General features: G+C 40.8%; 2 protein-coding genes across 3 annotated transcripts in view; one reads left to right on the plus strand and one right to left on the minus strand.

Moving 5' to 3' along the window:
- Positions 1 to 924: 924 nt before the first annotated feature.
- ACP1 (acid phosphatase 1) lies at positions 925 to 10,693 on the minus strand. Of its 2 annotated transcripts, none has more exons than XM_032215916.1 (6): positions 10,588 to 10,693; positions 6,457 to 6,530; positions 6,098 to 6,211; positions 4,635 to 4,696; positions 2,908 to 3,013; positions 925 to 2,799 (listed from the first exon to the last, which is right to left on the minus strand). In XM_032215916.1, exons 1-6 carry the CDS (start codon positions 10,628 to 10,630, stop codon positions 2,722 to 2,724), a joined length of 477 nt encoding a protein of 158 aa, XP_032071807.1. In that variant the 5' UTR covers positions 10,631 to 10,693; the 3' UTR covers positions 925 to 2,721. The 2 variants fall into 2 exon arrangements, with proteins under 2 accessions (XP_032071807.1, XP_032071806.1); XM_032215915.1 differs by lacking the exon at positions 6,098 to 6,211 and adding an exon at positions 6,269 to 6,382.
- Positions 10,694 to 10,775: 82 nt separating this feature from the next.
- SH3YL1 (SH3 and SYLF domain containing 1) overlaps positions 10,776 to 25,979 on the plus strand; it is a 30,465-nt gene continuing 15,261 nt past the window's right edge. The window contains exons 1-5 of the mRNA XM_032215914.1: positions 10,776 to 11,118; positions 18,408 to 18,518; positions 21,320 to 21,433; positions 22,163 to 22,227; positions 24,739 to 24,851. Coding sequence (XP_032071805.1) covers positions 11,040 to 11,118; positions 18,408 to 18,518; positions 21,320 to 21,433; positions 22,163 to 22,227; positions 24,739 to 24,851 — 482 coding nt within the window. The 5' untranslated portion in view covers positions 10,776 to 11,039. The remainder of the gene's footprint in view (positions 11,119 to 18,407; positions 18,519 to 21,319; positions 21,434 to 22,162; positions 22,228 to 24,738; positions 24,852 to 25,979) is intronic.

Raw genomic sequence — 25,979 nt, forward strand, 5'->3', positions numbered from 1 at the left:
GGGAGGGGAGGGGTTTTATTTCCACTGGAAAACTACAAACTCTCCAGGTGTTTCCCTCAATCATTTTATGCCTTCCACAAATATATACCAGGCTCCAAAAGGTTACATTTGTGTAACAAACAAAAATGTAATACTTTCCCAACATTTTTTTTTAATTTTTTCATATTATGGAAATGAAGGAAGATTACCAGTTTAATCCTGCAATGGTGAACCAGAGGTGGCACGCAGAGCCCGCTTTGTGGGCACATCCGCCGCCACCAACTGGTCTTTTGGTTTCCAATGTGCACATGCGCGCTGGCTAGCTGATCTTTCTGTGCGCCAGAGCGCCGCAAACCCAAACACCAGGTGGCTGGTGCACATGTGCACATGCTAGATACCTGAAGGCCAGGTGTCTGGTGTGCATGTGCATGCGTCAGAGCGCCACAAACCCAAACACAAGCTGGCTGGTGCGCGCATCTGGTCTTTGGGTTTCCAGCGCTCCGACGCATGTGCCCAGATCTGCATGCATGCACGGACACACGCATGCATGCACGCACGGACACACGCACACACACACACACACTGCGGTTGGGCACTCATTGCCAAAAAGGCCCTCCATGGCTGGTCTTCTCTATTTCTATGAGTGCTGGAGCTGTAGAGGAACTGATCAGAACTTGAAACACATAATCTCTCATTATCTTATTTCAGAATGCTATCGTACTTTTTTCAAACATTATGTCAATAGCCTTTAAAGCTATTTTCTTTTTAAGTTTAAAAATAAATAAGCAGTTATTTACTGTAATTTGTATTCTTTTGAAAAAGATTATACCACCAGGGGAATTGTTTTGTCAGTGCTAAGGCAGAACTGCAAATATTTGCATCACAACATTCTATACGGCTGTTAAATATCATAAAATCTTTCCTATCTTATTATTTTTCTTCTGGCTTACCTTCACATCTATACTTTGTATAACATATAGTGATGAAAAAAATATCAAAATATAGTAGTTTTCAGGCATCTAGCAACTGACAAATAAAAATGTACAGGGAAGAATTTATAAAGTTTCCATGGGAAAAGAAAAAAAAAAACACTAGTTAATAATAGCATCAGGAAACAGACCTCTGTGCCATATTTACACATTTACACTCCAAGATTTTTTATGTATCTTCAATACATACAGTCCTCGACTTATGACCACAATTGAGCCCCAAAGTGAGTTTTGGCCCATTTTACAACCTCTTGCCAAAGTTGTTAAATGAATCGCTGCAATTGCCAATCACCTGACCATAAGATGCTCAAGGTCATAGGTATGAAAAACAGTCATACGTCACTTTTTTTCAGTGCTGCCATAACTTCAAATGGTCGCTAAACGACTTATGACCCGTGTCTCAAGTTAGAGCCACTGCAGTCACATGATCAAAATTCAAGTTCCTTCCACCTCCCCATCTCTCTCTCTCTCTCCCTCTCCTGCCTCCATCTATGACTTCAAATGCCAGGGAATGGGGCAGGACAAAGCAGTCAGCCCGCTGCCCCAGCGCCGAACACCCTGGAAACTTCCACAATGCGACACAAAGCAGCTGCCCCATCAGAACTTCCAAATGCCCAGGAGACTCCCCCTCACCCCACGGACCCATTTCCACTGAAGACGATCTCCTCTAGGAACGCGTGCTCGATGGTTTTAATCCAGGAGAAGTCAACCCGAAACTTCTTAAAATTATTACATTTATGAGGCATGCCCAGTCGGACTCTTTGCAGGGGGGAAAAGGGGGTGGGAAAATGCTAAAGGCTGCCAAAACTTTTGCTTTTAGAATTGAGGATGCTTTGCACAGCCTTGGGAAATTGTGCTCTGTTCACAAAGATGGGGCAAATCCCCCCCCCCCCATACACACACCAGTGCTTCAGCCATGCCCAGGAGCATGGAGAAAGGGGCATTTTAAGGTATTCTCACTGAGCTGCTGCCTTTAGCATTTTTCTGATTTTTTCATAAAGTGCCAGGCTAGTGAAGGTCAGTTGGCATGGGCTGGGCTGGGTGGGGCGGGGCAGGGCAGGGACGGGAGCTGGGTTGGAGCTTCCCAAGCATCCAGAGTTGATGATGGGAGGGCTGCTTTATGCCTCACCATGAAGCTTCCCAGATGTTTTGTTCTTTCTGAGTGTCGCACTGTTTCACTGCACGGCCAACTACAGCTTCTTTCCCTGGCCTCCGTGCATCTGCGCCATGCCACAGCAGCCCCACAACTTGTGTGTGGCCTGTGCCAGGCACTCCCCAGAGACCTCCCCACCTCCTGAGGCATCCCGTACTTAACAACCTGCATGGTCGCTTAACACCCATGCCTGGGAAAGCCATGATGGTTCTAAAGTTGAGTCAGGTCATGTGGTGATCCACTTAATGACCACAACATAAGAACTTAATTAACAACTTAATTTCCAGGCTCAATTGTGGTCACAAGTCAAGGACTATCTGTATATGGAATAAGACATGTTTATCCACTTAGTTTAGTACCAACAGGATTTTTTTCCTTACATACCAGCACAATATTCATTCATCGTATAATTGATAAGATCAAATTTAATTTAAAAAATATATATTCTCAAATAATGTACTGTATACCCATTTGGTATATTACAAAAATTAAAATTAAGAATGCACAAATGTATCTATTTTAGAGGCACACTACCATAGTTTAATGTTGAGATTTTGCACTAATGTCATAGAATTATTTACGTTCAGAAACATAACCACATCAATGAGGTTTTTCCAAAAATTCTTTACAGCATCTGAGACATTGCTGATAAACAGTTTCAAAATCTTCATCGTTTCCCTGGAGTTGGAAAGGAAAGAAAAGAGAGAGAAAATATAGAATCCCAAATTACAATTTTTTTCCTTACAAATAAAAATAATTAAGTAGATTAAATGAGAAAATACTTACATAATATGGATCTTCAATAATAAGCTGTTTCTCTGGATCATAACTACCAAGGAGTTCAATTTTAGCTTTGCAATTTTTAATTTGATTGGATTTTCTTCTCAAGTCACTAAAAAGATCAGTTAACTTTTCATTATTATTAAGTAAAGCATATATTTTTAATCAGTATTGCTGTATATAAAAGAAACATCTGCTTTTTGGAACGGTATAATTGACTCGGCTAATAACAAAGGCATCTATTCATAATGAGATCTACAGTGAGGAACTTTCTATGGCTTTCAAGCATTTTGCAAAGTAGAAATGGAAATGTGTTTGTAATTCATTTTGAAAGAAAAATTGAGGGGAAAGCAACAAATATCTTAGTTTTACTCTCAGCCACTAAAATGGGATGAAAAATCACATGGAACAACGCTGCTGCATCTTCCTTCGGGTACCTGCCAGTAGGAAATGGCTAACCTCTTGCAACTATCCAAAAAGGATAATTGTCAGAATGGCTCATTTAAAGTAGGCAAGCCCTAATCAATTCATGATCCAGCCCTTGGCTTGATGTAAGAGAGAGAATCCTAAAGCAAGGGGAAATGCATGAATTGTACAGGGACGTTGCAATTAAGGGATGTCAGTCTGTCTGTCAAATATAGAATGGCAATCAAAGTTCTGGAGATGAAGCAATGGAGCTGCATGATGACTTTTCCCCACAGCCAAGTTAAAGCACTGTCCCCAGGACCTTTGACTAGTGTATTGGCTGCACCTCTCCTACCACAGGGGTAATTCTACCAAATGGCTATGACCTCATTTTGCCCTGTGCACGACACACGTTAAGGAAAGGGACAAGGAGATTCCCCCGGCTTTGTTTCCTTCCTGATCCATCAAGCGTCACCAACTCTGAGGAGAACATTTACTACTCCTTCGTGAGGGAGGGGACCGAGGAGGAAGTGAGCTCTAACAGATGCCCAGGCTGCTGGATTTAGCGATCTGTTAAAATCCACTCTGACTTTGTGCATCGCACAAGTCTGTTCACAGACTTTCTTCTACTGGATGTGGATTTAAAGCTCAGAGAGCGCCAAACCAGTTACTGCTGACAGGCATGGCCGAAGGGCAGCGCCCTATAATAAAGTGGTAGAGAGGGAATTGGTCAACTTCGTTTGAACTAATCAAGGCCTCTCTGCCTGGAGAACTGGTAGGGAAAGGGGAGAGCCTGTGTGAATACACTGGACTTCCCTGCTGTTCAAAATTAAAACATCTGACATTGCTCAAATATTGGGGGGGGGGGGGGGGGAGGGAGACAGAGCGTGCTTGTGCCAGCTAAAGTGACTCATAGATGCTAGGTTTCACATGACTGTGACTCCAGCAGAATTGCCAGTGAAACTGAACCCACTGTAAAACTGTCCCAGTATGCAACCAGCTTCGTGGGGAAAATGCTACTACTTAAAACCGGAATCCGAGGACCACTTGAAGCTCTCCCAACAAGACGGAGGTAACATGAGAGACACCGCAGAGAAAAGGGGCTGCTGAGATACTGTGTCTCAGTGCTCTGGATGTAAAGGAAGAGCCCCGTTTTTCACACTTTCCTGTTCCATTCTAATATGTTTGTACACTTTAAATAATCTTACATGCGTCTATTTAGAAGGAAGAATGTTGAATTTCACAAGGCTTCCCTTTAAGTGATGTGAAGGGAGTATGCTAGGATATGCAAACAGTTATTAGCAAAAATCATAGCTTTTACCACTTACTGTAAGTTGCTTTCATCCATGCAAAGAATATAATCAAATGTCAGGAAATCATCTTTCGTAATCTAAAATTCAAAAGATATTTTTAACATTTAAGTAAATAAAAAATAAGGTTATTTATGAATAGTTAAAAATGCAATTGATTGCTATTTTAACAAAGAAGCCATGTTTTGTGTTTGCTCAAGAATGCCAGCCAGAAAGAACCAAAGATTCTAGTACAATTTATAAAAACCGGTAACTATTGTTCTTTTGGCGAATATCATAACGTCCTCCAAACATCCACAACAAATAACTGCATACAGCTCCTAATCACAAGCTCTTTATGAAAAGAATCTGACAACCTCCTTTAATGGTAAGTACAGTGACACCTCAATTCAGTGGACTTTGTTAGAATGGACTCCATGTCGAATATATTTCCAATATGCAAATAAAGCCATCTGTGTGATGACACGATGTTTGCTATAGAACCAGCTTTGCTCCATTACATTAGCCCGTCCCGCTCCTCAGGTAGGGGAGATATGCTGCAGTCTCGGTGGGGTCTACGAAGAAAGCCTTCTCTGCCACTGCGCCCGCCCCTTGCTCACAGGGGCCAACCCCCATGCTCCTGTCCTTCCACAAAGGGGTCAAAACCTGGCTATGTGGCCTTTGGGGGAAGCACAGAGGGCCATGCAACCATGAGGACAGGCTACCTGCCTGTATTAACTAATGCTGCTTGGAGAATGGCGCGAGGCAGCCTCAGTAGGAAGGCTATGCCTCACATAGGCTGGCCATATGCATCAGCAGCTGAAGAAAAACAGTGGTTCGTTGTGATGCTTTGTACATGCGAGTGGATCCCATAGCCAGCCATGGCCTCCCTGGCTGTAGCAGGTTTGCACTCAATAGTTGACTAGGTAGGCAGCTGAGATGCAGAGGAGATCATGGGGGAGTTGCAGAGCTCCTGTGATCGTAACTGAAGGTCCTGTGCCCAAATTTTGTTCATGTGGCTGTCCTTTCATATAGCACCATCCTAAGTTGAGAACTATCCTTATAAAGTACTTTGTATAAAGTAGAATATAATTCAGTTTTCATGATTACATATTGTATACAATTTAAAATCTGATTAATAAAAAAAATCCCATTAAAATTTTTGAAATTCATTTTTTTAAAATCATTAACTTTTAATCTGTGCCTGTATGCCATCTTATTCACCATGTGTAAACTCAAGCATGGATGTGTCCAAGCTGAGGAGATGGCCAATGGCCAATGACATTGCCAGTAAGGATCAAAGCCCCATGTTGAGAGGTGAATCAGGTTACAGTGTTATCAGTATCTATAGTTTCACTTTTACAAAGATGTTGCACTGGTTATTCAGTATATAATGCTTTATCCACCCTTCCACAGAACACAAAACGGTTGTGGCATACAGGTATGCCCGTGTTTTCTGCAAACACATGCACTCAATCACACACATAGACACATCTTTCTACCTGTCGTGCTTTATGAGCTGTTTCAATTTCATGATTTCTCAGACAGTTTAAAGCCCTTGGATCTGGATAGTGTCCCACATTCCAGTCAGAAACAGCACCACTGTCTATCATCCACTGCAAACAATAAGAACACAGATAGACACGCATTTAAAAAGAATACGGGTACAGTACCTGCCTGGCAATATGATTCATACTTATGCCATGTTTTCTCATGCAATTCTGGCCTCGATAATCTGGAGGATTTCCTATTTCATACGTAGAGGTTGCTGCACTGTCTATCCTCCACTACAGAAAAACAAAGCAATTTATTTAAATAATGCTAGCAGAAAAAAGCTTGGAGTAATTAAAATCAAGTTTACCTTGTTTTCAAGGTTTTCTTCAGTTACAAGTTTTCTAAAAACAGCTTCAGCTATGGGAGACCGGCAAATATTCCCTGTAGAAATAAAGACTCAGTCCAGTGATTCTAAAATACAACTTTACATATATTTTTTAAAAAAAACATAAGTAATCATGAGACATATGTAGGCTTTTAGCCTTTTGGCTTTGGCTAAAAGCAAATCTAATCTCTCCTGGCCTTCTTTTCCAATTATGTCTTCCTTTTCTAATGTAGGAAATATTTAATTAATTTATACAGTGCATTCAGAAAGTACTCAGACCTCCTTCACTTTTGTCAATTTTGTTATGCTGCAGCCCGATTCTAAATTTGTTGAAATTCATTATTTTCCAATAATCTGTCCTTAGTATCCCATAATGACAAAGTGAAAACAGAATTTTAGAAATGTCTGTAAATTTATTAAAAATTAAAAAGCTGAAATATCACCCTGGCATAAATATTCATACCCTTTGTAACAACATTTGAAATTTAGCTCTGGTGCTTCTCATTTCTCTTGATCGTTGCTGACATGTTTCTAAACTTTTATTAGCGTCCACCTTTGGTAAATTAAATTGATTAGACATGATTTGGCAAGGCATGCACCTCTCTATAGCAGCCCTCACAAGGGACATACTGTAGGACAGCAACGGCCATGAGATCAAAGGAACTGCCTGCAGAGCTCGGAGACAGGATTATTGCAAGGCACAGATCTGGGTAAGGCTACAATAAAATTTCTGCTGCAATGAAGGTTCCTCGGAGCCCAGGGGCCTCCATAATTCTCAAATGGAAGAGATTTGGAGCAACCAGAACTCTTCTAAGAGCTGGTCGCACGGTCAAATTGAGAAATCAGGGGAGAAGGGCCTTAGCAAGAGAAATGATTGAGCTCTAGAGATTCTGTGTGGAGATGGGGCAGAGTTCCAGAAGGACAACCTTCTGCAGCTGGATCACTGCAGCTCTCCACTGATCTGGGCTTTGTGGCAGAGTGACTAGCCAGGAGCCTCTCCTCAGTACAAGACACATGAAAACCTGCTTGGTGTCTTTTTAAAAAAAGACCTGAAGGACTCTCACACTGTGAAGAACAAGATTCTTTGTCCGTTGAAACCAAGATTGAACTGTTTGACCTCATTTCTAAACATTATGTCGGGAAGAAACCGGGCACCACTTATCACCTGCCCAATATAACCCCAACATGAAGCATGGTGGCAGTGGCAGCATCAGGCTGTGGGGGTATTTTGCATCAGCAGGGACTGGGTGATTGGTCAGGGTTGAGAGAAAGCTGAATGGAGCAAAGTACAAGGATATCCTCAATGGAAACCTGTTCCAGAGCACTCGGGACCTCAGAATTTATTTATTAAATTTATTTATTAAATATATTTATATAATGGGCTGAAGGTTCACTTTCCAACATGACAACATTCCTAAGCACAGAGCCAAGAGAAGACAGGAGTAGTTTAGGGACAACTCTGTGAATGGCTGACCTGAACCCTATTGACCATCTCTGTAGGTCGCCACCTAACCTGACTGAGCTTGAAAGGATTTCAAGGAAGAATGGCAGAATATCCCCCATCCCAGGTATGCAAGGCTTGTCGCGTCATACCCAAAGATTCGAGGCTGTAATTGCTGCCAAAGGTGCTTCAACAAAGTACTGAGGGAAGGGTGTCCTATAGGGTATTCTGTCCTACATTATCTGGTTTCAAAAGTTTATAAAATTACTAGGACAGTACTTTTAAAATTAGTTAGTAGATCTGGTTGTACTTAGTAGAGAATAGGTGCAACTAAAAAAGTGCTGATCAAATTTAATTCACTTACTGGAATCACACAGCACCTTAAACTATAGGTTATTTGCTGGTTTTATGACAAATTATTCAAGCTCATACTAGGCTTGCTAAATGTTATGGTACTTGGTATATAAATATAACCCACTGGGGCTTATTCAGTAAGTTTACACATAATATAAACCAAACCATTGCATTACCTCATTCTCTGTTCTGCAAATATTCAAAGGGAAGTTAAATAGAGTTGTGACTATATAGAAACTTACTTGCATGTTCTTTAATGCAATTATCAGAAATTAAATGAGTCACGACTCTCCTGTCATGATGAGATAACAGAAATTTGAGCCTTAACCTCTACAGACTATTCTGATAGCAAATTCTACTGAATTTAACATGATCAATCTTGCATAAGATTATCTGTATCTAATTTTCTGCAGATTAGGGTAACAGATCACCAAAACCATGGTGCACCAACAAGACAAATTGAATAGAAAACATTTTAATAAAGTCTTCACAGTACAGGTAAATATTTCAAGCAACACAATGGCTTCTGAAATGGTCACTAGTGAATTCTTTTGAGTCCCGGAACTGCACTCTAACAATCAGAAATTTATAGTAATAAAGTCCCCAGAAAGTAATTCTGAGTAGTGGTAGCTATAGCAAATCATAATCATGTCAAAATACCGACACATACTGTATATGGTAGGATCACCATGTAAATGCTGCGATACTTTGGTCCCAGCATCTGATTCAAATATGCATATACATTTGAAGGAGGATATCATCATGCACACTTTATCACTTGTTTCCAATGCCCCCACTTCAGATGCTCATTATTCTGAGTTGTGGATTAAAGAATTATCAGAATGCAGATGTCTCTGCATTCTGCTTCACCACTCTGCTTCACCTTCCCATGTATATGAAGTTATATTTTAAGACACTTAAAATGGGTTCAAAGCGGCATTTGCAAAGATGATTAAACTAACATCTACCATGATTGCTAGTATTACCAAGAATCAGTTAAAATATCGACTGAGGAACCTTTATTCTGTCAACTTATGTGCATATTAAGGTTTCTTTTTGTAGCAGTTATATATTTGTTATAAAAGTAATCATATATATAGGCATAAGTAAACATGCTTTTAGGCAGTACGTATTTGGCATTTTAAAATTTTTCTTTAAAACACTGATTGGTGTATCTTCTTTAACAGTTCCGGTTTACAGCTGTCTCATGTTTCACTGCCTCATTTGTGAATGACAGGAGCCCCATTTGTACAAACCCAAACAAGAAATAGAAATTGTTTATAGTATGAATTAAATCCTATTTGCTGTTTTTTTTTAAAAAAAAAATCCAAGTCACTTGTTTCAATTAATGGATGACTGGTGTCCTTCAGTACATGCCATAGCTGCCTTAAGGAATCAATCATCCAGCTTTTTTTTTAAAAAAAAAAAAGAATAGCAAAAGGGGAGAGAAGCGTATACGTAGCATGCAAGCAGAGTCATTTCATATTGCTTATTTGTTATTCACCGCGTCCCAAATTAACTGGAAAAGGGGGAGAAAGTAAGATTTAAAAAATAGGAAGTGGGTAGAATTATGAAGCCAATGGACTAAATAACGTGTCTGATTTCACCAGTAGGGAAGCCATCCAAAGGAAACACTCCAGTCACAAGCAGAGTCTCTCACCTCCGCAGAGACGGTGCAAAACTTTGCTGGCCAAAATAAACAGCTGAGCCCCCCCCCCTCCCGCCCTCCCAGCTATTCCCCCCACCCCCACCCCCTTCGGGGGCCGCAGGGCCTGCAGACGGAGCCTCGGGGCTGAGGAAGGGCAGCCCTCCCTTCCGCTGCTGGGCGACGGGCAAAGGGGGCGATGGAGGAACTCGGGGGGGGGGGAACGCGAGGGAGGAGCGGCGAAGAGACGAGGGACGAGGGAATGCGGGCAAGGGAAAACAACGGTCCTTGGGGAGCAGCCGGGGTGGGGGGGAAGGGGGGAAGAAGCAAGTTAGAATCCTTCCAATTTCAATTTCTTTCCTTTCTCCTGTTTATTCCCCGGGTTAAATAGAACGTCCTTTCCTGGCCCGAGTGTGGCTGTGTGCGCACGAGGGACTCGGTCTCTGGCGCAGATGCCCTCGGGGGCCATGAAGAGGCGAGATGCGTTCACCCAGGAGCCCCTCAGGGACGCTTCATGGCGGCCACCGCGGGGGCACAGATAAAAACGAAGGGAAAGGCCGATAGCTAGTGGCCGCCCCCCCCCCCACACCTTCTTTTCCCTGCCAGCCGAGGCGCTTCCCCCCCCCCCCCCAACCGCCCTTCCCCCCCCGAGGAAAGCGGCCCAGCCACTCACCCAGGCAGACGAATAAAACGGACTCCGCCTGCCCCGCCGCCATGGCCGCCCAAAGCCCCCCCCCCCCCGAGGCCACGAGCGGAGCGGAAGCCGACGGCGCTCCTCTCGAACTGACGCAAAGCCTCTTCCCGCCGCTTTACGGCAACGGCCGGGTCCGTCTTCGCCCATTGCCTGGATGTTAATTTAAGATGTCAGAACCGGAGGCATCTGGTGGCCTCTTCGGATAGGGGATGCGTAGAATTTCAGAACAGGAGCCCCCGAGATATTAGCAAAATGCCCGTCAGCCCGCCCGGTTTCCTTCCCTCCTTTTCCCCCCCCCCCTCTAAAAATCAGGCACTCGGGAAGACAGCTATTTCCCCCCCCCCCGCCCTCCCAAATGCACCTGCTCCAGGTGAGCCTCCTCCGCGGTCGCCTCCGCCTCGCCCAGCCGAAGGGCTCCTTCTTCGGTGGGGATGCGAGCGCGCCGCTCCTCTCGCGCGGCTGAGCCTTTGAGCCGAGGGGAGCTTTTCCAACCAGGGGCGCCCGGCAGAAGTGAGTAGATGCGGATGCTGATCTGCGAAGGGTTTCTCATCCGCTGGGATTCCGGGAAAGGCTGCGGGGTTAAGTGCGGGAGGCTCTGCCTGCGTTTCTCCCTTGCGTTGCAGAGACCCCTCCGGGGAACGCCTCGGGGGTCAGAAATCCGTCCTTATTTGACTGTAATGAATGGGCTTTTTATACAGTACAGATGCATTGAGCTTGCAACCAACGTGTGGGGAAGGTAGACCTGCGCCAGCTAAAACGAAACGCATCTCCTTCATAACCTTTGAGATTAAAGACGTGGCTTCTTTATTCGAATGACGATAAAGGGATAAAAACCCAACAAACGTATATTTCAAGGACAGAGGCCAGCATGACTCTTGACACACATGTGGTCATTTCATGTGGCTTTTTTTTCAGGATGGGGATGTGACTTTGTTTTTGTTGCCTGACTTCCTAGTTTAGCCTGTGTAGCCCGTGTTCTTCCCGATACTCTCCCATCCAGATACCAATCGCGCCCAACCGTGCTTGAGCTATGAGTAACCCAGGCAGTGCAAACCCTGTGCTGCCCACCTGCGGAGGCCAAATTACGTTTGGTTTACTCTTGTTGTGACCAGCGGAAGGGCGCACAGGCAGACCGATTTCTCCCCCTGGTGATTTATGTGATTTTTTCCTTTAAATGTTGGGAAATAGTTTTATGGGCAGGCAGATGTAAAAGGAGAAAGCGTCTGCAGTCTGGAAAGATACTAATAGATCTCTAATTTTGGGATATTGGAAACTAACGCTGCTCTCCTGAATACCTAAAAAGAAGAACCATGAATGGAATTTTATAATCAAAATATAGTTTTGGAAGCACCCGAGAGTTACTACAATAAATGTTACAACTGAACTGTAATCTAGGTCAGTATCTTCTTTGTGCTAATGGGAGGGGTTTTTTTTTTTTTTGCCAGAAATTGTGGCAAAAGTAGTGCCAGAAACATTACCCAAATAGTATCCAAGTAGTACCCAAAGTACTACTTTTCAATAGTAACTGAAAACTTCTCACTTTATAATATTAACTATCAATTCCCAAACACATCAGCAGTAGAAACTGTTCAGAAGAGACCACGAAACATCACATTAATTACCTAGTAATTACAAGTAGCCCTAAACATTCTTATGGTTAGTAAATGGATAAAGTATTCTTGACACTTGAAAATCCAGATAGACAGTAAGCCCTTGCTCCAATTTTTCTTTCCGTGTTTGTTTCAGGCAGTGAATGGAGGGCAGACTAATAGAAACCACAAGAACAGGCTTTTTCTAAATGCCATGCAGTTCTTTAAATAAACTATTCTCCATTATAAGTTGCTGTATAGACAAAACTAAGGTGAACTTGGCATGGTGGGATTTCATATATCCTTGCCAAAAAGCAGGTCTGGAAGATCTCTTAATATCCCTTTTTTAGTCTTCCCAGTAGTTGAATATTTAAAAAAAGATTAAGAATAAAGGATTCAAGGTACAGCTTTTTTGCTTCAGAAAAGAAAAGAAGAGGAAGAGAATAACTACATCTAAAAATTGGTTGGATCTGGATAAGGGTACTGCGGGGGGGATGGGGGATATCTCCCAATGTATCCTTTTAGAAGAGGCTCAAAACTCTGCTGGAGATTCCTCCATTCTTCCTGGTCACATGACCCAAGGAGTTGATGTTAAGACACTTCCAAGTTTTCCAAGTTGGTTACTTATTTATAGGCTCCAGGCATCTTATTAATTTAAGCTGCAACTGTTTATTACAAGAGAGAGCGATAACCCTTCACCCACACACTAGAAGAAGGGTCCAACTCCACAAAACTTAACTAAACTGTTACATCATTTAATGCTTTGACTATAGTCTTTTTAGATTACTACATGAGGTTAATCTTGAAGATAGTTGAAGAGTTAAATTTAATTTTAATATATAATTAGCCTTAGCCTAGGCAGAGTAAAACTCTGTTCTCCAGATACCTAGCCTTTGTTTAGGAATTGGCTTCTTAGCAGAAGACTCATGACTACAATGGAAAGATTTCATTAATTTATAGCAGACAAGCAGGAAGCCATCTGTATGCAATACATTTATCTGTTGTAACACATAGAAGCAAAAGCTCTTCTTTTTAAGTTTATGGGTTTGAATTCTATTTCCTCATGCCTTTCTGAGTTAGTGGAAGCTATTAAAACTTATTTTTGTTCAAGTAACTTTTTTTCCTAATTTGGAAGCTGCTGGTAGCTTCGGTTCTTTATGATTCTGTGGATATCTGTGGAGATTCTCAGTCTCATCCAGGTCCTGGTTGTCCCAAAGGTGCTTTTTTTCGAGAGGCAACTGGACTTTCTGGTTTTTCTTTGAAGACGACGTTTCACTTCTCATCCAAGAAGCTTCTTCAGCTAAGCGTCTTCAAAGAAAAAGCAGAAAGTCCAGTTGCCTCTCGAAAAAAAGCACCTTTGTGGCAATTCTGTGGATAATTTTAGCAGGGGATATATCTATGAGTAGCATATCATTTTTAATTTCACACGACCGCATTAACTACCAGTTAAATTTTAGGACCAAAAAGTTTAAGATCATTGTTCTACTTTTAACTATTAAAGTCCTGAATATACTTTGCGCTTGTAATATCTTTTGATTTTCTTCAGCTACTTAGGCTGACTGGGAATTCCCCAACACACACATACCCCCCCCCCCCCATATACACACATGTTAAAGAAGTTTCAAGGTAGATCTTCCTTTAAAGTTGTATTGATTTTTTCCCCTTAGGAAAAAACATTCAGCTAGCTCCTTTTACCTTGTGTAGTTCACACACAGGTGCAATAATTGTGCAAATGTTTTCACCTTTTCTCTACTGTTTGATCTGCTTGAATATTACAACAGATGTGGACCAAATCTATTAATGTAAATACATTCACAGTAAAAATAAAAATTGAAACATGGGGGGGGGGGGCGGAATTGGATAAGGAAGTAGTTAACCACTTGTTGCAAAGAACTGGTCGATGCATTGTAGCCCTGGAATAAGGTCATTCCCCCCCCCCCCCCATTTTCTGCAGATTCCTTTTATCCTACATCCCAATTATTTCAGATGATGCTCATTCTTTCATAGCAATTGCCCAGAGAGATGCCCAGGGTTAGATGAAATGAACAAAACCAAGTCTTTTAGTTTCTGAGAGCAGAATTATTTAGCTATGATTGGATGATAAATTGTATTAATACATTCAGTAAACTTTCAGATTCTAATAATCATCTTCGATATTAGGAAATCTTTATGAATATCTCAAATAACCTAGCATCCCCCTCATTGTTGGTAAATATATGGATGAATTGCAATTTTTAAAAAATGGACATGGTCTTTTGACCACAGAGAAAGCAAGCCGTAGAAGCATACGCTAATAGAATGAGTGTTTCTGAGACTATTCTCAAATTTTCTTTCTATAACCAATGGGAACAGGATTATCAATAGAATGTGGGTAGAGAGAATTGCACAGTGCAGAAGGGCTGTGCTGCTTTGGCTATACATTTAAATCAACAAATAGTTAACGGATATTGTTCGTTAAAGAAAGATATGCAAAGGGTATGTGAGCTTTGGGGTGTTTATTGTTATTTCTGGTGTTTCATCGTCTTTTTGAAAACGTCTGCAAAAGGGAGATTAATGTTATTAACAACAGCAAGAGAACTGCCACATGACTAGTGATGGCAATCCTGGAGGTTCTTATTGTCATTAGCAAGGATCCCACAGGTTATTAAGCAAGGACCTCGTATGAATGCAGTCTGGGAAAGCTCATCCCAGACATGCAGGCCTGTGGGTGCTACAAGGTGCAAATTGGTAGCTGCCAAAAGTGTGGGCACCACAGGGTATGGGTGGGTAAGATCCCCACGGGGCTCCTCAGGAGGAAAAGCAGCAGGATTGTGAGTAACTTAAAACCTGCTACCAGCTTCTGCTTTGAAGTTTCTCTTCGACTTTGCTTATGATAAACTGGCATGGAAGGTTACGCCTGGTGATCACGTGACCATGGGACACTGCAACCCTTATGAATGTCAGCCAAGAGCCTGAATTGCAATCATAAGACTGCTGGAACTCTGCAAGAGTCACAACCTCAATTGTTGGTTGTAAGTTCCACTTGTTCGGTGTCAGTGTAACTCTGATTGCTGAATGAATGGTTGTAACTTGAGGACTACTTTATACTACGATGGTTCCCAATTTATGGTTCATGGATTGTCTATTTTGGGTGGAGGTATTGCAAATGGTCAATGGGGAAAATGATATAATAGTTATACACTGTAATTTCCTGGATCTATTGTATTTGATGTATGACAGTACATTGTGAATTGCAGTATTTCACGGGGTGCCTCGGGTGTTGGGTCTGAGCTCCCGCTTTACAACCCTGTAATCCCTTAATTCAGCGTAGAATCGGAGAAAGTGGACGGAGCTAAACATTTACTAGCTGGATACCCTTCCTGACACCTTGCAATATCACAGCACCTATTTTTTTCTTTGGCCCCTGGGAGAGAAATATCTGGCACTGCCTATAATTGAACTCTCAATCTTCCAAGGAGGAGGCAAAAGTCTTTGCCATTAGGCCACCTCATCGCTCCCACTAGGCCACCACATCATTCAGAAGTTTGAATCTTCTATATATTATTGAAGTAAATTTAACTTATTTGATGCCGATTTGTAGGAGCAGTTTTATTTGTATTTTTAATACTGTCGGTATATTGCTTTTTTCTAATCATGTCTTGCACCATGTATTTGTTTAATTATAATGCAAGGCAAAAATTCTTGTGAGATGACATCTCTTTCTCTCTTTCCCTCCCTCCTTCCTTTATCTCTCTCATCTCTTTCTTAAGAGTTTCTCAAATCTCATACTTTCCAAAGCAGTGTATTCATTCTGTACTGTAAATCAGAATTAAGTATGTGAAAATGTGACTAATCCCATGTGAGCCCTCTCTCTGGATCAAACACTAATTGTAAACCCATTAAGACAAAAACTGGCCTTTTGTAGTAAAAGGATAATAATATAAGAAAATGTTCCTGAAATATTTCCACCTCCTACCCTATTTCCATTTTTTATAATTTATTTATTAATCCAACTTGTGTGGCAGCTCATGTCACCGAAAGCAACTGAGTAGTACACAATAATATTTGCCCTCTGATCAAATATTGACACATGAGGCGGCTGCAAGCTTTTGTTATGAAATAGTCCTTACAGCTATGATAGATACTGGAGCTTTTGAAATTGATATTGCCTGATGTGAACAACCCAAATGTTTATTTTAATGCTTCGATGTTAAATCTGTTTAATATAAAAATTGAACAAGTTGTATTTAAATTTCATTTTGTTTTTCGATTAGAAACCCCCAGGAGTCATACAATTTTGACAGTGTTTAATTGAAAAAACATATAATATATACATATATGTAAATCAATCTCTCTCTCTCTCTCTCTCTCTCTCTCTCTCTCTCTCTCTCTCTCTCTTTCTCTCTCTCTCTCTCTCTCTCTCCCTCCCTCCCTCTCTCTCTCTCTCTCTCTCTCTCAGAGGGGGGGGACAACTCAGTATTTAATTGTAGCTTTTATAAGTAAATATACATTGCAATTCAAATGGTTATTTCTCTCTTAAGTTGCAGTAGTCTATTCATTAGTACAAGTTCTTGAAAATATCATAACAGATCCTTAAATATTTGTAGAATTTAATGGGATCATTACAATTTACAACATAACTTCATTTATTTTACTAGGGTTAGTTTTATGAGAAAAAGAGCATTTTCAGAATAAACACAGTGAGTGATTAGTTATATTGTTAACTATAAACTGAGTTTTCTTTAAAGTTTTAAATCTTTTGCCGCATTAAGGTTTCCTGTTCATGATCATCTTTCTCAAATTAATAGCTGGGAAGTAAGCATTTTAAAATCATCAGATAGTAAATTTCCTTGCTGAAACGGAACAACTGCTTTTCTATTTCCTGCTACATTTTTCTCTTGATAGTTGGTAGAATTAAATTAGACCAATCACTTATTGATTTTAAAATAAACTTCAGAGGGTATGTAGTGGGAAAAGATTATCATTTATCCCTAACGCGTCACTTCAATATCAATAAATATTCCTGTGTTAAGATTTTACTTTATTTATTTCAATCTATAACTATCTATATAGTTACCAACCTCAAATATATGACTCAGGGCAGCTCATCACATTTTAAAAAATAACAGAAAACAAGGATTAAAAACAATTAAAAACAATAGAAAAGCCATATAACGAAATCTATAGCTGAGGTATTCCAATATCCATCAACAATTGTACAATTACTGCACTGGGTATATGTATGTACGTGGTATGTATGGGTGTATGTATTTATTTATTTAATTTTTATCTCGCCTTTACTATTTTTTTTTTATGCTTAAGGCAGTAGAAGTACCTAACTCTCCTTCCTCCCCCTATTTTCCTCACCACAACAGCCTTATGAGGAGGTGGGCTGGGTGGAGAGAGAGGCAGTGGCTGGCTCAACTTCTCCGATCTCGTGCCTAAGACGAGACTAGAACTCATCATCTCCTGGTTTCTAGCCTGGTGCCTTCACTACTAGACCGCACTGCTTCTCTTTACCACACTTCCAAGGTGAAACCACATTTCAAGGGCTTGTGGGGAGCCAGCAAGGTCAGCCTTATGGTCTGTGAAAATCTCCGTGAGAGACGGGAGGAGAAGGACCTTGGCAGCAATCAGAGCAACGGCACCTGGGTTTTCGGAAGCAATGTGGCGGAGGCCTAAAAAAGAGTCCTCCCTAACTTCTTGGCCTGTAAAGGTGGGTGGAGGAGGGAGATGAACTTTCAGCCCCCCAAGATGCTGCTACTGTAACTTTACAATAAACATGCTGTCAATGTTCATGGTTAGTGCCTCCCTCTCTGGACTACTTCAAAGGCCTGGAAGTTGAAGCTGATCTGACCGTTGAGGAATGATGCTCCAAAGGGAGGGAGCCGTGGCATAAAGAGCGTTTCTTTCCAGCCAGACAACATTCCCCAGCTGACAGGTTGCAAAACATCCCCGTCCCAGGTGAGCTGAAGGACCGGTGGATGTGATTGGAAAGAAATTGTCCCCCGGTTCCTCATTCCGTGAAAGGCCAAGGTTCACCTGAGTTCTGCCATTATTATGCAGGTATCGAAGGGAATTGTAACAGCATCACGGAATATGACTAAGTTGAGAGTTATGGTCCAATCAAGTCTTACAAACCATTGGAAAAAATGAAAGATGGTCTCGGCTTCTCTTGTCAACGTTATACTATTATAATGTCCTTTTATATTTATTTTTTTTGTCTTCTAGTGAACAATCCCATACCTTCCAATTTGAAATCGGAAGCCAAAAAGGCAGCTAAAATTTTAAGAGAATTTACTGAAATAACCTCCAGGAATGGTCCTGACAAGCTCATACCTGGTAAAGAGAGAGATTTTCATTTCTATATGTTATGGAAGCCTTGTTTTGCCTTGAGTTATGCTTTCCTTTCTCTTTTTCAAAGTACCTCTAAAGCAGGGACGTGCAGTCAGGGGAGGCAGAGCCTCACCACTGTCATCATGAAAAGAAAAGGAAATGTAAAAGGAAAAAGGCAAGAGCTGCTGAGGTCAGGCTGAGCTAGTTGCTGCCAGAGTCACCGTGGATGACGCTGCTTAGTGCTTAACTGTTTAAAAAAGCCTTTTAAAAAGCGCCCTCTACAGGAGGAGGCAGGAGAACCACGTGCCTCATCTAGTCTGAATTTAGGCATTTTATGATCACTTGAGTAGAGTTAAGCAAGGGTTAAAAACCTAAAAATTCCTAACGTAGGTGAGGCACGTTGTTCTCCTGACTCCTCCTGTAGAGGGCGCTTTTTAAAAGGCTTTTTTAAACAGTTAAGCACTAAGCAGAGTCATCCACGGTGACTCTGGCAGGAACTAGCTCAGCCTGACCTCAGCAGCTCTTGCCTTTTTCCTTTTACATTTCCTTTTCTTTTCATGATGACAAGCAAGAGCAGAGTTGAAATCCTCTCTGAAACAGCTGGAAAAGGTACGTGTGGGTCAGAGGGAGGGGGAGGAATTCAAATTTCATCCTCAAGTGTAGATCCCTCCCCAAATGTAGTTTGATTGCAGGCAGAGCCACATTGCCTTTTCAAACACACACACACACACACACACACACCTGGATAAAACTTTATAAGCCCAGCTTCACTGACTACAAGTTTGAAAAGGCAACGTGGCTCCGCCTGCAATCTAAGGCTCGGATCGGCTCCAACTTCTGTTTTTGTGTTTGTTTGAGAGAGTGAGTGAGAGAGGGAAGGGGGTAGGAGAGATAATCCAATCCAACTTCTCTGTGTGCGTGTGTCTGTTTGAGAGAGGGGGGAGGGAGGGAGGGAGGAAGGAGGAGGAGGGAGAAGAAAAGAATAAAGGAAACTTTTTCGCAAAGGAGAAAAACAAATGCTGTCACTTTAAATCTGAACTGAGCATGCTCGGCTGTGGAATTCTGGGAGTTGAAGTCCACAAGTCTAAAAAAAATTTGAAACCCGCCACTGTGTCAGTGCCTCACCAGCCGTAAACCTCACCACACATCACTGCTCTAAAGCCTTGTCTTTGACTGCTGCGTTTATTTGAAAAATTATTCTGTAAAGGCATGGATTCTGTATTTACGTTGGGAAATGGGTTATGAGCCTGTAAAAAGCATATGTTGTTATATTTTAAGGGGCCTGCTTTCTGTAAAACCTAAGATAGCAGTTAGTAGCCAATGGCAGTAGCACTAGATCAAGATGGGTTTTTGAAATGTTTTTGTAATCACACAGTGCTTTCTTTCAGATGAATTATAATAATAATATTTGAAACAATATTTTGAAATAATATTGTGAAATAATATTTTTATGGCATATTTCCTTTCCTATTCCATTTGCCCTTAGAAATAATGTGTTCTAGAGGTCTAGTTTAAAAGATAACTGCTTCCCTGGCTGTCCTTCATTATTCAGATGACATTCAGAATATTAATGATAATGTACCTCATTGCTTCTTGTTCAAGAAGCAAAATGTTGTCTCAAAATATCTAGAAGAGAAAATTTTACACATCAGCAGTATTGTAATATTTTTATACCATCAACTAAAACTTACAAATAAATGGACTTTAGAGTTTGCCTTTTCTGCTTGATTTTTTGGTAATAAAAAACTACTTTTTTTGTCTCTTGGGGAAAATATATTTCTTTTAAAGACCGACTTCAAGCATGACAGTTGTGAGATCTTCTCTTTTCAGTTTTGATTCTGATACAGTAGTAATTTCCACTTTGGTAACAACATCTTAGGATGGGAATTTAGAGTTAAATTTAGAGTTAAATTGGATTTAGGCCATATAAAATAAACAAATAAATGACTAATTTAATGGCATACTCTAATAAATCAATCTGAATCCAAAACTTATATTTTCAATTAAATCAGAACCAAGTCTCTCTAGTTTCTAAAGAGCTACAATAATCAAGACAGCTCCACATAAACTGAAAACCCAAATCAGTGTAAAATGACAAGGAATCATTCAATTGAGCTGACGGGTCTTTCTCAAGAATGCTGTAATTATTAGAGCTGTGTTAGTGCCTTAGATGCGAAGGCAGAGTGGCCTTCCAGAGAAGACCGGGGCAAGAGACTTGGCTGTACCTGCAACTGTTGAGAAGAAAGACAGGTTTCCCAGCCCCATTGACCCTGGGAGAAAAATAGCTTTTTTCAGGCACTTTGGTAGCTGTTTAAAGTAAAATCCCTCCATGCTTCCAGCACTCTCAGAGTTCTGTTTAATAAGGGTTGTTGAGATAGATTGAATGGAATTAAGACTATTACTAGAATCAAATTATTTTCAATTTAGAATCAATTCAACTTGGTGTGGAGACTAACTCTAACAATTTCCTAATGAAAAAACCAAAGAGGTTGGACTCTTCACTGCTAACAGGAAGTCTGCAACTGGTTGTTAGCATAGTAGCAGCATATTGTAATGGTCTGTGTGGGAATGACACTGGGACACAGGGCGCTGAAACACAGCCAGCTCAACTGTCTAATAAAAGGCAGCTAAGCCTTTTAGCAGCAGGAATGTGGGTAGGGCTAGAGGCTCAGAAGAGACCCTCCCTGTTTTGGGGGGTAAAGGGGAAAATAAAGGAGGAGGAAAATAGTTTCAGACTTGGCAAGATTCTGTTAATGTAAACTTACCATAAAAGTGCCTCTAATGCAATCTTGTATTGTTGTTTGCAGCCCACGTCATTGCCAAAGCAAAAGGCCTTGCAATCTTGTCTGTTATCAAAGCAGGATTCTTGGTAACAGCTCGAGGAGGCAGTGGGGTAGTTCTAGCTCGCCTGCCTAATGGAGGTAATTTTTTTCCTTTTCTAATTGAGTGCGCCAGACAAACCTTAACTACCTGCCCTCTCTTGTCCTTCCTCTTAAGAACATTAATAGGATGGTCACATCTTTGCATCCCCATGTGTCCGTTTACTCTCACAGTATGCCACGTTAATACCTTTATGTCCCTTGTTGGACACAACTGGTTGCTTTTGATACTTTCACACTTTCCTGTGTCGTTATCAGAAATACTCCTGGCACAACAGTCTCTTTCTGCTGTAGGTATGGAGTTAGACTTAGAATAACTTTATTGACACTTTGAATGTACACTAGTTGGCATACGTCAAAATGAAATTTCATTGCATGCAGCTCTCAAAGAGTCACCACCTCCAATGTACTCTACATAAACGTGACTAAATAGATACAGAATTATTATGTATATGCTCCCATATGTGACATAGAGAAACAACACAGTCCAGTTCGGATGGTTACATGTACATGGCGAGTGAAAGAAATCTTGTGGGTTTACCAGACAGAGGGGGCAGAGGGGACAAAGTTTTGGACTTTGGGGAGGTGACTTTGCTTTCTACTGTTTTTCATACGTAGGTAAGGTTTCTTTCTTCTCTTGTTCTCAAGAGAACAAGAACCTCACTGCTGCATCCTTCTTGAAAACCGCTTCTACCATCTTTCAATTTTTACTGTTATCAAAATTAAGTAGTCCGCATAGTCACAAGGTTTTTCTCCAAATTGCCTTTATAGGCTGGTCTGCTCCTTCTGCCATAGGAATTGCTGGCCTTGGTGGTGGATTTGAAATTGGTATCGAGGTGAGTATTGAGTTGTGATGTTACATTGAATGGTTCTAGAAATGACTAAAAAGGTGAGTCCAGTGAATTAGACAACAGTCTGAAATATTTGGTAATGTTTTAAAAGTCATGCAATATGTAAAACGCCAACAGTAAGCCAAGTGAGAGTCGTCCTTTATGATCAAAGGGAGCAGTTGTTTTCGGAGAGGATTTTATCTAAATTTAGATTTAACTAGATTTACTAGATTTAATATGATCCAATAATGCTAAGAGATATTTTCTGGAATCCCATTTTTTTTTCTTTTTTGCCGAGGTGATTTAAGTTACTAGCTCTCGGTGTTAATAAGATCTTAGCCAAAAGTACAGTATTTTTGCTTTTACACTCATTTTCTTTCCATATTTATTTATATTTTCAAAACAATTCCATCAGAGTTTACTCTGCACTGATATACATTATGCCCTGGAAGAACGAATATTTACAGTGGATAGCAGCTTCGTAGCCAGTAGTTTGCCAAACTCATTTATCCTGTTATGCAGATGTATTCTGCTTTATTTAAGAATTATATTCTAAGATGAAAATAAGAAAATAAAGTATCAAAGTTTGTGGATTAAAAGAGGAGCAGGGTACCTCTATATGATGATTAATTGATTTGGCTTCAGGATCCTGGGGTTTTGGTTCAAAACAGTTGTATTGCCCACATTTGTCTTTCAGTTGTCAATTATCAAAGCCAAGCAGTGAACTGAAGTAAATTGGTGGGGATGACACAACTATTCCTCTAGCTTTATCCATCCAGTATCCCACTATTACTGTTTTCTGGAAGGAAATAAAAGCTCTGTGAATTTTAAAATTAGAACATTAGAAAGTGAAGCTTCTTGGTCAGAAGTTTTTCTGAGTTGAAGACCGATGCCAAGGTCGCTAATAAAATGACAGAATAGGAAGGGAGAGTGGACCTTCTAGTCTAACCCCCTGCTGAATCAGGAAAACCTGTACAATTTTAGACAAATTGTTGTCCAATCTCTTCTTAAAAACATGTAGTGTTGGAATACCCACAACTGGAGGTAAGTCATTCCACTGATTAATTGTTCTGTCAGGAAATTTCTCCTTAGTTCTTGGTTGGTTCTCCCCTTGATTAATTTCTATCCCTTGCTTCTTGTCCTGCTTTGGTGCTTTGGAGATATGGTTGATACACACCCACCCTTCTTCTTTGTAGCAGCCCCTCAAATATTGGAACACGGCTATCGGTTTACCCCTAGTCCTTTTCAATTCCTGCAACCATTCTTCATATGTTTTAGCTTCCATCCCCCTTATCATCTTTATTGCTCTTCTCTGCACTCTTTCTAGAGTCTCAACATCTTTTTTTATGTTGTGGTGACCAAAACTGAATGCAATTTTCCAAGTGTGGCCTTACCAAGGCATTATAAAGTGGTATTAACACTTCACGTGATCTTGATTCTATCCCTCTGTTAATGCAGCCTAGGATTGCATTGGCTCTTTTGGCAACTGCAGCACAACTATGCTTGCTCATAGTTTAAGTGACTGTCCACTAGGACTCCAAGATCCCTCTCACAGTTATTACTATTGTCAGATTAGCCAGGCTGACTTGGTGGGAAATAGCCTTTGACACATGAGCCCTCAGCTGTATTCCACTAGAAATGATGTGTGTGGCCTTTTCAAGCATTCATGTAGTTTATAGTAATAGTTTCACAACAACTAACTAGTCACGTGGCAAATCCTACATAGTTCATTATGGGGTGTATGATTTCTCTGGTTTGATAAATAATGATGGTTTCAGCAGGTATTTTCAAGAATACTTCTCAGCCTAATCATTCTTCCTTTTTGTTCCCCCTCCAAGATTTTTTCTGCTCTTTTCAAAGTCAACCGAATTGCTCCCTTTCACTCAAAGAAATGCTGCTTTTTTGCAGCAGTGTTTGGGAATAGCATTTAATTCCATTCTGGTTGTGTCAAGGCAAGTGAAGACAAGTTCAGAATGAATGTTTATATTTCAGTTCCTGATAAAGAGTTTGCCTTCCTTTAATTTACCTTGAGATGATAGCCACTTAAGTTACTTCATTGATTCTAGGGAATTATCAAACCACACTGAGAAAGAATTCAAGAAATCGCTCCCACTCTGTCTCTCACACACAGTGATTTTGTTATTACATTATACCAAGTTGGAGGTGATCAGTCTGACCTAGATTCCTCATCTATTGCCCCAGTTGTGATTGACAACAGAGAATATCAGTCACAGCTGCCAAAGTTGCAGGAGATTTCACTACAAAATCACAATAATTTAATTCAAGATTGCTGAAATCTCATCAATGCTTCTATTTTTAACGTTATAAAAAAAAATAGCTACAGTAGTCTTATGTGTGCCTGTAATGTATCTTGACAAACAACGACAGGCATTTTATAGTCTACCTTTGCCCTAAGCCAAGATTTTTTTTCAACAACCCATAGTTTGGTTCTGGAAGAAGAATAACATTAAATTCCTTTTCTCTCTCCTATTCCACCCCCTAAACTGCTGCCATCAGGTATCAGATCTTGTAGTAATATTGAACCATGAAAGAGCAGTTGAAGCTTTTGCAAAAGGTGGAAATCTTACTCTGGGAGGAAATTTCACAGTGGCAATTGGACCTTTAGGGAGGTAAGTATCATCCTGCAAAGTCAGAGAGCCTGAAACTCTTTCTGTGCTCCTTATTTAATTCTTTCTTGAAAATTGAAAATTGTACTGTTCATCTTATGCTTGGAGAGTCATTCGGGCAAAACATGTAATACCACTTCCCTGGCTCCTGCTCCAATTCCCGGCGCCTGAGGGAATTCACCTGAATTAATGTTTCTCCCTGTCAGAACATTTGCGTGCCAAAGGGTGCAGAATAAGGCAGTTACAACCTTTCGGGCTCTGGACTCAAACCACACACTAATGACTACCCGAAGGCCCATCAAGTACATGTTACTAATATTTCTCTCCTCTTCCCCTTCTTTTTTCTTTTTTTCTTTACTTTTTGAAAAGAAAGCATGAAAAGAGTCAATTTGGGGTGGTGGTTGAGGCACCAGGCTAGAAACTAGCTGACTGCATGTTCTACTCTTGCCCTAAACGTGGAAGCTGACTGGTTTGATCCAGTCGCTCTCAGCCCTCAACAATCCTGTTGTTCTGAGGAAAATAGGAGGAGGGAGGAATATTACCTATGTTATTTCCCTTGAGTTACTTATAAAATAATAAAGGAGGGATAAAAGTCTAATGAATAAAAAATGTAGGTTAACTTCTTTTTGCTTACTTTCTACAAGTTCTGGACTTGGTTATCAAACAGTAGTTCAAGGTTGTTGGTTTTTTTCAGATCTTTGGAAGTATTTCTTTTAATAGACGACTGTGATATGTCTTGAAACCGCAAAATATTTTAAGAAGGAGCCTAAAAGGAAGTAAGAGATGTAGCAAGGTTTATTTTGGAATGATAACATGACTTGGATAGAATTTCACTGAAGGCAAATCTTCCAGGACTAAGAATTCTGCAAAACACTCGCATGTTTGCCTCACGTACCACCTTTCTTGAAGCAATGACAAGTTTGACAGAGATTTTACATGTGTCATCCTTTGGGTGCTTAAAATTGCCCACACGGCCGAGGCTTCTGGATACTTTCCAAGGGTAGCCCCACCACGTAGAGCACATTACAGTGCTCCAGACCGCAGATGGCCCCAGCACGAGGCCTAGCGGAGAGTCTCTCTGACCAGGAAAGGGCATAATTGGCACATAAGTCAAAGCTGAGCAACAGTGAA

This window comes from Thamnophis elegans, chromosome 4 (genome assembly GCF_009769535.1).
Source record: "Thamnophis elegans isolate rThaEle1 chromosome 4, rThaEle1.pri, whole genome shotgun sequence".
NCBI classification, from domain to species: domain Eukaryota; kingdom Metazoa; phylum Chordata; class Lepidosauria; order Squamata; family Colubridae; genus Thamnophis; species Thamnophis elegans.

What these genes read in the sequence shown, in the direction of transcription:
- ACP1 (XM_032215916.1), bottom strand. Translation starts at nt 10,630, where the DNA reads ATGGCGGCGGGGCAGGCGGAGTCCGTTTTATTCGTCTGCCTGG. An exon ending in AAGAAAACCTTGAAAACAAG is followed by an intron (nt 6,212 to 6,456) that starts GTAAACTTGATT and finishes TATTGTTTGCAG; the next exon opens with TGGATGATAGACAGTGGTGC. An exon ending in CAGCTCATAAAGCACGACAG is followed by an intron (nt 4,697 to 6,097) that starts GTAGAAAGATGT and finishes TTTGAATTTTAG; the next exon opens with ATTACGAAAGATGATTTCCT.